At 52.6% G+C, this 12996-nt stretch overlaps 6 protein-coding genes across 6 annotated transcripts; 3 read left to right on the forward strand and 3 right to left on the reverse strand.

The window, feature by feature from the left end:
* Positions 1–19: 19 nt before the first annotated feature.
* On the forward strand, positions 20–802 carry PG998_006702 (uncharacterized protein; the record flags this gene model as incomplete). Its single annotated transcript, XM_066873518.1, has 1 exon — positions 20–802. The coding sequence occupies one exon, from the start codon at positions 20–22 to the stop codon at positions 800–802; it is 783 nt and encodes a 260-aa protein (XP_066729463.1).
* Positions 803–1179: 377 nt separating this feature from the next.
* Positions 1180–2802, forward strand: PG998_006703 (uncharacterized protein; the record flags this gene model as incomplete). Its single annotated transcript, XM_066873519.1, has 1 exon — positions 1180–2802. The coding sequence occupies one exon, from the start codon at positions 1180–1182 to the stop codon at positions 2800–2802; it is 1623 nt and encodes a 540-aa protein (XP_066729464.1).
* Positions 2803–3449: 647 nt separating this feature from the next.
* On the reverse strand, positions 3450–5087 carry PG998_006704 (uncharacterized protein; the record flags this gene model as incomplete). The annotated part of the gene is made up of 2 exons (XM_066873520.1): positions 3450–3871; positions 4901–5087. The coding sequence occupies 2 exons, from the start codon at positions 5085–5087 to the stop codon at positions 3450–3452; spliced, it is 609 nt and encodes a 202-aa protein (XP_066729465.1).
* Positions 5088–6143: 1056 nt separating this feature from the next.
* On the reverse strand, positions 6144–7141 carry PG998_006705 (uncharacterized protein; the record flags this gene model as incomplete). Its single annotated transcript, XM_066873521.1, has 2 exons — positions 6144–6827; positions 6866–7141. The coding sequence occupies 2 exons, from the start codon at positions 7139–7141 to the stop codon at positions 6144–6146; spliced, it is 960 nt and encodes a 319-aa protein (XP_066729466.1).
* Positions 7142–9292: 2151 nt separating this feature from the next.
* PG998_006706 (uncharacterized protein) lies at positions 9293–9754 on the forward strand (the record flags this gene model as incomplete). The annotated part of the gene is made up of 3 exons (XM_066873522.1): positions 9293–9416; positions 9489–9587; positions 9717–9754. The coding sequence occupies 3 exons, from the start codon at positions 9293–9295 to the stop codon at positions 9752–9754; spliced, it is 261 nt and encodes an 86-aa protein (XP_066729467.1).
* A 542-nt stretch (positions 9755–10296) lies between these two features.
* On the reverse strand, positions 10297–11778 carry PG998_006707 (uncharacterized protein; the record flags this gene model as incomplete). The annotated part of the gene is made up of 1 exon (XM_066873523.1): positions 10297–11778. One exon carries the CDS (start codon positions 11776–11778, stop codon positions 10297–10299), a length of 1482 nt encoding a protein of 493 aa, XP_066729468.1.
* Positions 11779–12996: the final 1218 nt, after the last annotated feature.

The following is a 12996-nucleotide window of genomic DNA, read 5'->3' on the forward strand; positions in this document are numbered from 1 at the left end:
GAATCACGATATCGCCGATATGATGAATTGGACTAGGCCTGACTTGGGTGACCTGAGACGCCTGATGTTCTATTCTAGCTACCAAGGATATACCGTGGGCTCCCTTATGGGCGAGAAAGGCATCCCGGGCAAAGAAGCCATTGCTAAGGACATGGAGGATGCCGCCAAAGCAATGAAACATACGGCACTCCAGATTATGGTTTTTGTAGACGAGACACGAAGAATGGTCTTGTTGAATCTCAAACCGCCCTACAGATATATTCTCAACGATTTGAGATCCAAATCGAAGCTGCCCTGGTACGATATCGAGGCACTCAAATTACCAAGCTATACAAGACTTCGCCAGGAGTGGTTATCCGCCGCAAGAAACTCCCGTGGCCCGATCACAAAATTGGCTGCACTCGCGGATAGACATATACGTGAGCTCTCGGGAATTTCAGACGCTCTCAGCAATATCGAGCAACGGATGGCCCAAATGCAACAGGGCCATATCGAAGAGAATGCCAAATCGAAATCCAAGTGGGTGTACCGGTTGAAAATACTTCCAGAGCCGATCCCCAAAGACACTTGCGAAGATTTGATCGTGTTCGTGGAAAGCTATCATGGAGCGGTGGACGAGGTGATCAAGGGACTCACCGCGCGGAGGGATGCATTGCTAGCTGCTGCAAAGAGCCTGGATTTACCGCCGACAACATGCGATGATAATCATATCTTTGGCAACCGGTACGGTTTCGAGGAGCCTTACCAAACCAGGGCCAATGAAATGGTGCGGCACTTGACTCAGGCGGCGAAGGGGCTGTGAACCTATAGCCGGCCGTGTATAACAGTTTGTTGATGCTTGTTACAAGGGCTTTGTCTCTTATTAAACACATAAATTCGTCAATGGTGAAAGGGGGTTATGTTGTAGCTGAGAGTACCTCAATGACACCAAATTCTTTGATTCGTTTGTCATCGCCTCGGCTTAGTATTTGATACTCGAGAACACCTTTGTTACATTGACAGCTTATCGAGATCTTTGTACGCTTAGCGTTTCATCTATATTAGATGACACAACCCGGAAGGCTATTGTGCCCAAGCTACACCTGATCGTAAGCATCATTAGCATCATCAGCATCTTCTGGCAAGGCGGAGTTATTAAGAATGGCAACCAACCCGGAGAAATGGATGGTCCTGACCATCATGCATGAGCGTGGTGCTGATGGAACCCTTATTCAAGTGGATAGCATAAAAGAAGAAGTCGCTGCTGACCACAAGCTCCTTGAACAGTCCTGTTCCCCGACCTTCATTGGGAGAGAGGGACCTGTGGAGCCTGGGACACCAGAATACACTGTCATATCTGTCAAGTGTGATTCCAACGGCGGCGGGGGTTCGTCTATGACGCGAGCGTTGACGACCGTGCCAGAGTACAAAATTGTGAGTCAGGCCCTCTTGTCAAAGCACCACGAAGAACAATTGGGCGATACGCCGGATGTTGTCCTACCGCAGCAGGGCGGCGAGCTCGTACTGGCGCAGCAGGGCGGCGAACTAGTACTGGTGCAGCAGGGCGGCCACCTCGTCGTCGCCCGTCTCGGCCACGAGGTCGCGGACCTCGGCCAAGCCATCGACAAGCCACGCGTCGCGTTCGAGCAGCATCCCGGCGACGGCGTAGATGGCGCAGCCGCCAGATTCCGTCAGCCGTTGAGTCTCCATGGGAAACCAAAAGCCATCGAGTGGTTGGATTACCCGGAAGCAAAACCAGCCGTGGACAGTGGGGATGGAACCAGGGCTGGGCATGCCGAGTTCACCACGAGCTACTCCACATCCACAACCAGGGCTCGGGTCACCACCTCCAGCCATCTCTCGGGGAAAGGAAAGTGGTGGAATATCATCTCCGCACTCCTCTTCTCTGTACTCCTCATAGCGTCCTTGCTCGTTGGATTTGTGCTCATGGCCGTCCGCCTTCCGGAGGACGGGCTGGAGAGAACATACGAGACACACCGCGACTTCGCCAAGATGCTCAACACGACCAGATTGCTCGGGGGCGTGGCCGATAGCCTCAGCGCAAAGACTGTCCGTACTCATTCCATAGGGTTGGAAATCGGCGCTAGCCAACTCCCTGGAAAGGACGAACTAGCCGCTCTAGTCACCACGACAGCCACGTCTATGAGCGATGTGCCGCTCAGTCTTCACGCGTTCACACACAGCGTGCGGCGGATGGTTGTAAGACTGCAGGACGAACACGCATCAACCCTTCGGGACCTAGAAAAGCGAGCCAAAAGGTCGATTTTGTCGTGGGACAGCGTCAAGTATGGCATGCCACCCTCGACGAACGAGTTACGCCGGCAGTGGGTTCGCATCACCCTAACTTTACGTGGCATATTGAGGGCTTTAGCAATGGAGGCAGATGACTTAATTGTCATGCTCAACGAAATCGAGACTTCTTTGGGGAAAATCGAGGGGAAAATGATTGCAAGCCGTGCAACTCAGGTTGCTAACCAAAGGGAATTAAATAGCGGCTGGCTTGGTGCATTTTTCAGTAGTCAGGCTTCAGCCTACGACACCGATATTGGGTTGCTAAGTTCTTTCGTCCAAGATGTCCAGGCAGCGAGGAAATACGTTGACAACATAAAATTTGATGTCGCGAGGGCTAACGGAGCAATAGCCGCACTAGACTCATCGTCGTGGGTTGATGAGTCGGTTGGCTTCGTAAAGTGGTTCACAGGTCACCAGTTAGACACTCATGAGTCTCTGACAAAACTCGTGTCAGTGCTACACTCTGAGTTGCGCATAAGCCTAGACCCGGAATCGCCCCAGTCGCAGTGAGAGCATCACCACTCCTACAAAGCGTTCAGGACAAAAGGAGAAGGGAGGATTGACCGAATCTTGATATGTTTGGGCATGTCTCCTAACGAAGAGGAGGAAAATGGATGTAGTTGTTGTTTCTATTGTTTATAGCGAGTAATATCAGCATATTTCCAAATAGCATGTCTCCCAAGCTATTTTGCCGCGATCATGATTGCTAGTGAGATGCCCAAGCGCCATGTGAGGCCAGTCAAGATCTTGGTCGTCGTCATTCTCATCCTTCTCAAGTCGCTTAGTAGTAATTTCAATCGTTCAGTTATTTCCAGCTTTGTTCAATGCACTTTTGGGATTGAGTGAGTCTATAGTTGTGACAAGTCCGAAGCATGTCCCCACACCTCGTCCGGTCCCCAAACCCGCCGGCGGAATAATCTCCGACGTCATCGATTTACAATGGGTCCGGGCCGTTCTGCAACGACATCCCATCTCAAATATACAGGCAATATCGATACGCAGTTGTCCCAAAAACATATTCGTAGATCCCTTATGCACCGCCAAAGCAAGGTTGATTGAACCCCATCAGCCTCCATGCTGCAGCCAATCCGCCGCCGAATCAAACTCGCCTCCGCCAGCAGTGTGCTGTCCGCCACGTTCCTGACAACCCAACAACATCACCAGCGGAAGCCGTACTCCAACATGCCCGCATCCCAGACGGAAACGCCATCACCTCCCGGCCCAACCTGGAAGACCCGGCCTACGCGCCGCGGCACGCCACGTGGCCGTACGGCGCCGCCGACTTCGCGCGACAGGACCCCAGGTCGGACGCGTCGTTCTACGACACGCCGCGATTCGTGACCCACATCGACGACGCCGCCATCGCGTCGCTGCGCGCGTACTACGACGCCGTGCTGCCCCGCCGCGGCCGCATTCTGGATCTGTGCAGCTCGTGGGTCAGCCACTACCCTGCCGATGTCGAGAAAGCGGCCGCCGCGCAGGCGGGCGGAGAAGACGGCGTTCGGGTGACGGGCTTGGGGATGAATTGGGCAGAGCTGGCGGCGAATGCGGTCCTCAATAACGGGCGGGTTGTGGTGGACTTGAACGAGCAGTCGGATGTCGGGCGCGCACTCGTGGAGGACTCATCGGTTGGTGGCACATCCCAAGAGCACAAGTTCGATGCTTGTACCCTGGTCGTATCTATCGACTATCTGACCCGCCCGGTCGAGGTGTTGAAGAGCTTGCGGACGGTGATGAAGGGCGGGGGCGTGGTCCATCTCACCATCAGCAACCGTTGTTTCCCGACCAAGGCCATCGCCCGGTGGTTAAAGATCAGCGAGGAGGAGAGACTGCAGATGGTTGGCGACTATCTGTATTTTGCGGGCTGGAAGGAAATCGAGATCATGGAGTTGAGTGACGGAAAGGCACAGCAGACGGCGACCGCTTCTCAGGGGCAGGGAGGGTTGCTGGACAGTATCTTTGGTGTTATGGGTATGGGCCACACTGATCCGCTGTGGGTGGTGCGAGGAGTCAATGTGGTCGTATAGATTGAAGCCTTCTAAGGTGGCTGTTCGAGCTGATGTTAGGATCATGGTTAGCCGACTTGTAATGAATAAACAATAATATCATTTATGATCCATGAGAAGACAGGCAGTTCGACCATACCTAAATGTGCTTCATTCGTGTAAGCCCAGTAAACAATGAGGAGCTTGGGTAGTGAAGTCGGATCGTGATACCTCAAGAACTCCATCTCCAGTGGATGAATGAGGGTTGGGCGTAATCTCATCTACTGGTAGTCGTGGTACACATCAGATATAACGGTGTTACGTGTGTATGAGTTTGGTGTGGGAGCTGGGTAGGCCTTCAGGCATTCTTGGTTAGTACCTAGGCAATATGTTCAAGCCTGAGGGAGGGAGTGGTGACTGTGTACATGTTCCTGAGGTTTTCCAATTCTGAACTATTGAAAACAGACCTACACAACAGCCAACTGAGCCATCAGGCCAAAACAGCATTCCCACCGGAGGGTTCGAATCCGACCCGGAGCACGCCTTTTTCGATGATCGCATCACCGAGAAGTGCATCAACATAAGAAAAACAAATTGCCAAAGAAAAAAAAATAAACAGCTACAGTCTTTCAGCCAGTGCAGAGCATACTTAACTGCGCCTGTGGCATAGGCGGGACGCGGTACGCAGTCAACAGTATAACCACAGGCAGCGCTGAGTAGCCTCCAGTCCTCAGGACGGTCACCACCGGCTCCAAGCGGAGTAGCGACAGTGTTCCAGTCAGGACCTTCGACAAGAAATCCTTCCGTCATTAGGACTTATAACCTCTCCCTCCTCTTCCCTCAACCACAACAATCAGATGGGGGCTGAAGGCAGCTAGCTCGCCATCCCAGCCTGAGGCACCACCCTCGGCTAGCCACTACAAGCTGCTGGCTTACACACAGCGCGTGAACACAGTTGTTTCAACAATTGCAGGTATTTACAAGAAGGAATTTTCCCGTACTATCAACCACGATGTTTTGAATAACGTTGTGATGCTCGGATTGTAACTACCATATCTAGACAATCACCCTCACGAGTATAAGAAGAGCATCCCTTCACTGTACCTTGCACCCCTCGAGCAACCAACCACTTCATTCCATGTTTGAATAAATAAATGCATCATGATTTCCATATGTCATACTAATCAGTAACCAGCAGTCCCGCGGTGTCAGTTTGTAAGCTTCAAATACGCGTAGGTAAACCTGCCAAAGCAGAGGCATATATGTATGGGGCATGTTGCCCTGGGAACCTACCTACCCACCTGGAGCCATACAGCAGGCCACCAAAACAGGTACGTACATCAGTTTATTCCATTTCATCAGCCTAATCGCGTATGGTTACTTCAAACCCCAAAATTGACAACCTGTGGTGCAGGCATTTTAGCTGTTGGAGTCACCTGGGATAACGAGCCTGGGGATCAGCGCGGGCGTCAGCGGCGTGATTGGCAACATGGCCGACCAACTGGCCGACCTATCTCGAACCAAAAAGGGACGGCTGGAGCTCGCTTGACCGACGAGGACGGACGGTTGGTAGACAACTACGACATCGTCTTCCGCGAGCCTTTTTTGCCTCGCGGCGCAGGGACTGGCGGAGAGGACAAGATAACACATTGACTCGCCCGCCAAATGAAGACCTTTTTCCACTGAGAGCCCGCTGCTGCATCACCTGAGCGGTGAGACTGGCGCCGCAACACTCACGCACAATGTTTACGAATAAGTTACTTGAGGATTTGGTGCGGCAGGTTCTTCGATGATTGTCACAATTGCATGTCATGATATTCCCTCTCCAGGACTAGCTTAGCCTACATCAATGTACATCCTAGAAAATCATGTCCCGTAATCCTGTCCAACGCTCTCCGGTAGTTCAATGTCGACGATCCAAGGTGGCTGCATGGGCACCTCGTCGTTCTTTCCTTCGATGGAGGCATTGACAAACAGAGTCTGCGAACCTGGAATCAGTGGGTTCGTATTGTCAAAGCAATGGCTTGTGATGCAATAGCCTTGGGAGGAATATGCTTGCGCTTTCTCGGCTTTGAGCCTGGCCATATCAGCATCATCAAACCCACCCGTCGTAATGTTAGATAGCTTCTCGATGACTACCGACCGCTCGTTGTCAATGTGGGTGAAGTGAGAGGGATTTTCGCTGGCAGGACCCGAATTCCTCCAGGACACTAGCTTCACGCCCCAAGCCTCGTGGATGTGGCCGAAGCAATGGAGTAGCGGCTTCGCTCGGGCAACGGCTGCAAAGAGCTGGGGACAGCCGGCTCTCTGCTTCGAGTCGGTGTAGTCCATTATTCCATGGGGAGGACCGTGGGTGATGACGACCTGGGTATCGTCAGCGATGTCGAAGTCGTGCATATCTTCAGGGGGATACTGAAATGCCCATCCGCCACGGGAGGCAGTGAAGGGACTGGCATAAACGCGCAGGAACGCTCCATTGCTCAGCTCGAATGTGTGATTGCCCTCGTCAAGTAGCACGATTACTGCGTCTTCCTTGGCCTGCTCAAAGAGCTGCCTGGGCTCGCCGGGGGGCCGAAGTTCTTCGTCACCAGCTCTGGCTCAATGGGTTGTGTTGCTTCCGCGAGTCGCTGCTGGAAGGTCGGCTCATCAAGCGTTAGGTCGTGATTACCCGAGATAACGAGCTTCAAGGGGGCGGGGAGCTGACTCAACAGATTGATTGTTGTGCGGAACTCGTCGATTTTGGACTCATCGGTCAAGTCCCCACAGTGAATCACGACATCAGGGTTGGCCTGCTGTGCCTTCTTCAAGTCGAATGTTCGACCGTGGGTATCGGAAATGATCAGGAATCGGGTCTTGACAGCCATGATGACTGATGATACTTATGTCTCCAAGGTGATTCCGAGTTGTGAGGAGAATAGGTGGTCAGTGATGTTTTGTCTCAACAGTTGTGCCGGTAATCTGTTTTGTACCTGTTGTTCGTTCTTGCTGAATTGGCTCGATATAGGGACGGGGACGGGATTGATGATTGGAATAATAGGCCGAAGGATACCCCAGGGGATATGTATACGTAATTGCTGATTGTTTACCGGAGATGGGTCGTGTTGATCCCCTTGTAACTGAAAAGCTATGAACAGAATGATTTGGCACCGAGCACTTTGTGGGGAAAACTTTAATTGTTAGAACCTGATATCGGGTCAGTAAGATAAGCATTGAAATTCTTATCAAATATTTTTGGTATGGGCGACTTAAGGGGATGTACATGCCCCATTTGCAGCTTTATTGTACCACCCCCCTCATTTCCAGTGACTGAAATATATTACTCTTAGTTCACCACCGTTTCTGTTGGTCGGCCAACGTGCCGACATCCGACGCCCCCATAAGCGCTAAGCCATGATCGTGTCTGGTCTGTTGGAGCGCTTCCTCCAAGAGAAGTGGATGAACCCTTGGAGAGCTACACAATTGCGACGCGTGATACTAGCATCGTCTCGCCTGTAAGGCAGTTTTAGTAAGGAAGTTCCTCTCCCTTACATAGAAGGCGTCGCAGTTAAAACGTGGCTTCATTCCACAGTCTCTCCGTTATCTGGATAGGTCGCTTTCTGGCGCATGCAATGGCCTTTAAGCCACTCGGCAGCCTCGGGCCACAGGCCGCTCCCCGGACTCACTTGCGATGGTTATTTCGGGTTGAATGGTCATCGCTTGATTGGTCGGGTCGCATTATGATGTGAGCGCGATATTGCATTTGCCTACACGAAACACCGGCAACCATGCGCCCGGCTGCCTGCGCATGCTGGGAAGTCGGAGTACTGTTCTCGCCGAGAGAGAGAGAGAGAGAGAGCAAAGCGGCTGAGCCATGCAGCTCCGGTTAGATGTAGATCGTTGCTTCCCGTTGGTATGGACCGGGCTCTAACAACATCCGCGTAAGCCTATAAATAGGATGGCAACATCGACAAGGCTAACAGCGAACAACGCGAGCCACTAAGACTGGGGTATCGGAGAGTTTCAAAAGAATGAATGGCGAACAAGGACTTTACTGACGTGAGACGGGATTCCTGTCTGCATCTTCTATGAGTGGTTTCCATTGCTCACGGCGGGGCAGATACTGCATGTTGCTTGGTCGGGCTGGGCTGGTTTGGTTGCACAATGACGCCGTGGCGCGGTACGTATGCGCGTTTATATGTGAATGGTTGCATGATTTGCCAATCTAGACGGATGCTTCCATGTCTGTTAGATTGGTATTCAGCCTTCTCCTGCCAAGAGAAGTTTTCAAGGAAGAAGAAATACTTTCGGGTGGGTAGTATGTCCAAAGCCTTTGCTGGTATGCTTCTCCATGTTTCTTGTAAATCACTGTATTGGGGATGAATATGTTATCAATCTAGTGGTCTTCGTACCTTGTAAATAGGATGATCATGCGCTTAATAAAGTTATCACCTCCCATCATCCACCAACGTGGATGCCCCGGATACTACGGCTTACTTTGCCTTTGGGTTAGATTGGATATAGACGCGAAGCTCATCGGGCATTGGATCCAGACTTTGAACATTTACTCGATAATCGATCAAGCCAAGTTGAGTACTCCGCCAGATATTCCTTCCTACAGGATGATTTGAAGTTTCATGGCGTGCCTCCACCATCGTACATTCAACGAATTAGGTGTAAGTGTCTCAGCGTTGAGATGACGATCTCCACTCCCTACGTGTTGGCAACGGTTCAAAGTGCAATTCTTTGCTTTTTACATGTATTTTCAATGCATTGATGACCCTGAAGCTCACAAGGATACATCGGGGATATTACTAACGCCACAAGTAACAAGAATAGTGACTGGTTATCACCTCCTCCTATTGTATTGTCGTCACTTACATATTTTGGGGTCCGTTGATGGTCAATATGGGCTATAAAAGAAGCCTTCCTGGCACGTTCCAAATACCAACTTCTCTCTGCACCTCATCAGCAACTCAATCATTCCATCTCCTGCTTCAAACCCGCCATTACTTAACAAAAAACAACTTTCATTCGAAATGTTGTTCAAAGCTACCCTCGCCTCTGCCGCCACGCTGCTCTTTGCAGCCCAGGCAATGGGCGCCACGATGAACACCGGCTCCGACTTGGACGCCCGAGCTGTCCTTGTAGCCACGGACAAGGGTAAGAGGATATCCGTCTTACTGTCCAATACTTTTCGGGATAGGTTTTATGTGCTAACTTGTTTGCTTACAGTCTCCGCCTGCAACTGCCCGAACAACTGCAGCCACAAGGCCGGCTCGAGCTGCAAGTACAGAAAGGACGGCACTAACGGCTCACCTACTATCAAAGGGAGTAAGTACCGAGCTGTGTTTAGAGTCTCATATTTACCTAATACCCTGAGTCACCGCCTTTCTTCTATCCTTCCAATCGTCTAGAACAGAGCAGAGACAACAGGAACTAACATAATCCTCCCACTGACAGAATGCTCGGATATCAATGGCAAGCTTGTGTGCGAATAGGGATTGAAACACAGTGAAACTTGTTTGCCAAGGTAGATGACGGGTGTGGGTTTTCCCCCTCCTGCTAGGGGGTAGGGTTTTTTCTCCCGCGCCCGGTACTGCCTGAAGAGAATAGTTGTTTTGTTAGATGTTATGTAACTTGAAAACATTGCTATTCATAAAACTCCTTGGATAACCTGATTTTCCTCTCTACCACACCTTGTGTATCATGCCAAGCCCGCCAGTTCTCAATTATAAGTATTATCAATTGTAATAGCCCCTATTACTGCATACCTGTAATGCACCTTCGCAATTTTTCTAAGAAACGAGCTCTTTTTAGCCTTATTCGTAGGTAAGTAGTTTACACTGAACTTCTAGCACATCTTGACTCCAACTGCTGCCCTTGCGCTTGTGCATAGCTCCTTTGGTTCGTATGCCTCGAAACCTAACGTAACAGGTAGACATTGGCTATTCACAGACTTCTGACGCCTTAACTTCTAATACCTACAATCGCTTACAACGAGTGTTCTGTATGCTGCTGCTCATGTTTTCACATCATCGCTTTAGTGGCGACCACCCTTCCAAGCCCGATCCGCCCGAAACGGCTCCGGGAACCACGCGGGCGCGGCCCCCTCGACCATCATCTCGACGAGCGCCTCCGCGCTGCGAAACGCCCAAGCCATGCCGTGGCCGTTCATGCAGACGGCGGCCCACAGCCCGGCCTCGCGCGGCACGGCGCCGACGACGGGCAGCCCGTCGGGCGTGCGGCAGACGATGCCCGTCCAGTCGGCGGCGGGCGCCGCCGCCGCCTCGCCCCAGTGGCGGTGCCCGTACGTCACGCGGCCGACGCCGCGCAGGTACGCGGCGATGCGTCCGTCGACAACCGAGTCGTCCGTCAGGTTCCGCTCCCCCGTCGGCGACAGCCCCTGCCCCCCGCCGTACACCACCGTCCCCGCGCCCGCGTCGCCCGGCTGCCGCACCGTCACGTAGTCGCCGCTGGCGCCGGGGAAGTCGGAGTAGCCCTGGCTGCGCCGGAACACGGGGTTCTGCGACGTGTCGGCTGCGGGGCGCACGGCGGTGGCTTGGTTCCGCACGGGCTCTAGGAACCTGGTGGCGGCGAAGCCCGGGTGGAGAGCGGGGGTGAAGCCGTTCGTGGCCAGGACTACCTTGCTGCCCTTGACGGTGCCGCGGTCTGTCTTGACTTCCCATTTGGTGTCAGATGGCCCAGATACCTGGGTGAGCTGCAGAGCCATGGTGTTGGTCTGTAGGTTAAGGCCCTTCTCGAGGCTGAGCTCCAGCATCGCACACACGGTCAGGTACGGGTTCTGCGTGTGGCCGGCATAGGTGACGGCGCCCGAGATCTCGGGCCAGCGCCAGTGGTCCCTCGCCTCCTGGCCACGGAAGACGGTCCTGGCGTTGTTTTGGGGGGCATGGTCTGGTCGACGCCGCCTCAGCTCGTCTTGGAACTCGACGACCGCGGCTGCCTTCTCAAACTCGTCTTGCGTATAGTAGAGGTCTGCCGTCTCGACGTCGCGCCACCCGCTGGAGACGTTGTATCTGTGAACAAAGTCGCGCACGTCGCTCACACAGTCTTGCTCCAGCTTTCCGATTTTCAGGGCCTCGTCCTCGCCGTACAGGTCGACCCACTGCTTGATCTTCTTGTAGCCGCCCGTCTTGCAGTGCCCGCCGTTGCGCCCGGATGCACCAGAGGCTGCGGTGCGGGCCTCAAGCATGAGAACGGACAGGTCGGGGTTGCGGCTCAGCAGCTTGAAAGCGGTGGCGGCGCCTGTCACCCCGGAGCCGATGATGACATAGTCGAACAACTGGTCGGTAGGGAGGTCTGGAGTGGAGCGAAGATTGGTGATACGATGCGGCGGATCCTGCCAATACGACTTGGTTGGGTTTGGGTGAGGAAATCCATCAAGATGGACTGATACGTTATTGCCTGAAGGTGAGTATGACTCGGTTGGTATGGTGGCAGCCCAGGCAGTCGGCGTAATCAGAGATCCTACCGCCAGTGCCTCGACAAATGATGGTGATCGCATAATGCAGCCGGGCGTAAAGTCTCTTCTTGTTTAATCTTTAAGCTGAGATCGGATTACACGATGCTCATTGTCTCATGCACGAAATGAGACGGACTCCAGTACTTATATTAAGCCCAAGATGGATTCCATGCAGCATTATATCGGGTGTCCCTATCTTCGGATACCCCTCGTGTTGCGGGTCTTGATTGCAGCGTATGATATATCTCCAATTCAGGACGTCTTGGCCAGCGAGATCGCTCAAGGAAGAGCCCGTCACATTGGTGAGAAGACGTTGTATACGACTCCACTCGGAGACCTTTACAGCCTTGGTTGCTTGGCCCCCTTTTCATTGACTACTTACCCCGCGAAGCTTCGACATAGCTGCTGTAAGGTGGTGGAGACATAGCCAGCCCGGCAATGCTCCGGGGTATCTGCACATACGAACCTTTGCCTCCCCCGCTCCTTGAACGGCCGGCAGTACTTCTGTGGGTTCCCGGATATCTGGTGTACAAGTGTCGACATCAGTGGCCTCTCTGGGAATGGAATAAGCACATCACTAGGATAAATGAGGGAGTCTCTCATTTTAGCGGATACTCGTCCACGAAACCTTTGTCTGAGAATCAATCAGATCAAAACACTCATAGCTACCTTGAATCAAACTTCTTATCTTCAAGCTCCCCAACAGCCCGAAGTCTCATATTACTAATAAGCAAGGAGGCCAAGTAATATAATGCAATGCACTTTATAAATGATATGGACGATGTTGCACTACTTGCTCCGTACGTTCGTCTCTATTAAAGGAACAAGCCGGCACAAGATAAACAAATTCCAAAATGACAACAGGGGGGGACGGGATCTAAGCCACTTACCCCTGCACACTTTTCACCCAACTGCATATTCTCGGCCCCCACGTCACGGAAAGTCGGAGTAATTCACCAGCGCTGTTTGCCGGTACTCCGTATTATATTCTTAGCAAATAGTAACTAGATTTTGGTGCTGGATTGGCCTTGCATCTCCAGCCTCCCAGGAAGCTTAGCCGGCTATCATTGGCGCACCCTCCCGTTGAGGCATAGCGGCAGCGGCAACAACTCGGCTGCCATTGGCCAGCACACGCCGAGCGACGCCAGTCCTGGGAGCTAGGCAGCCCGGGAACCCGATGGCTTGGTGTTGGTTTGCCCACTACTGCACGTCGACGCACGTTTCCCTTGCCGAGTGCATTTAGTTCCTTGGAACTCCCTG

This window comes from Apiospora kogelbergensis (genome assembly GCF_038363985.1).
Source record: "Apiospora kogelbergensis strain CBS 113332 chromosome Unknown utg000005l_segment0_segment0, whole genome shotgun sequence".
Classification (NCBI taxonomy): domain Eukaryota; kingdom Fungi; phylum Ascomycota; class Sordariomycetes; order Amphisphaeriales; family Apiosporaceae; genus Apiospora; species Apiospora kogelbergensis.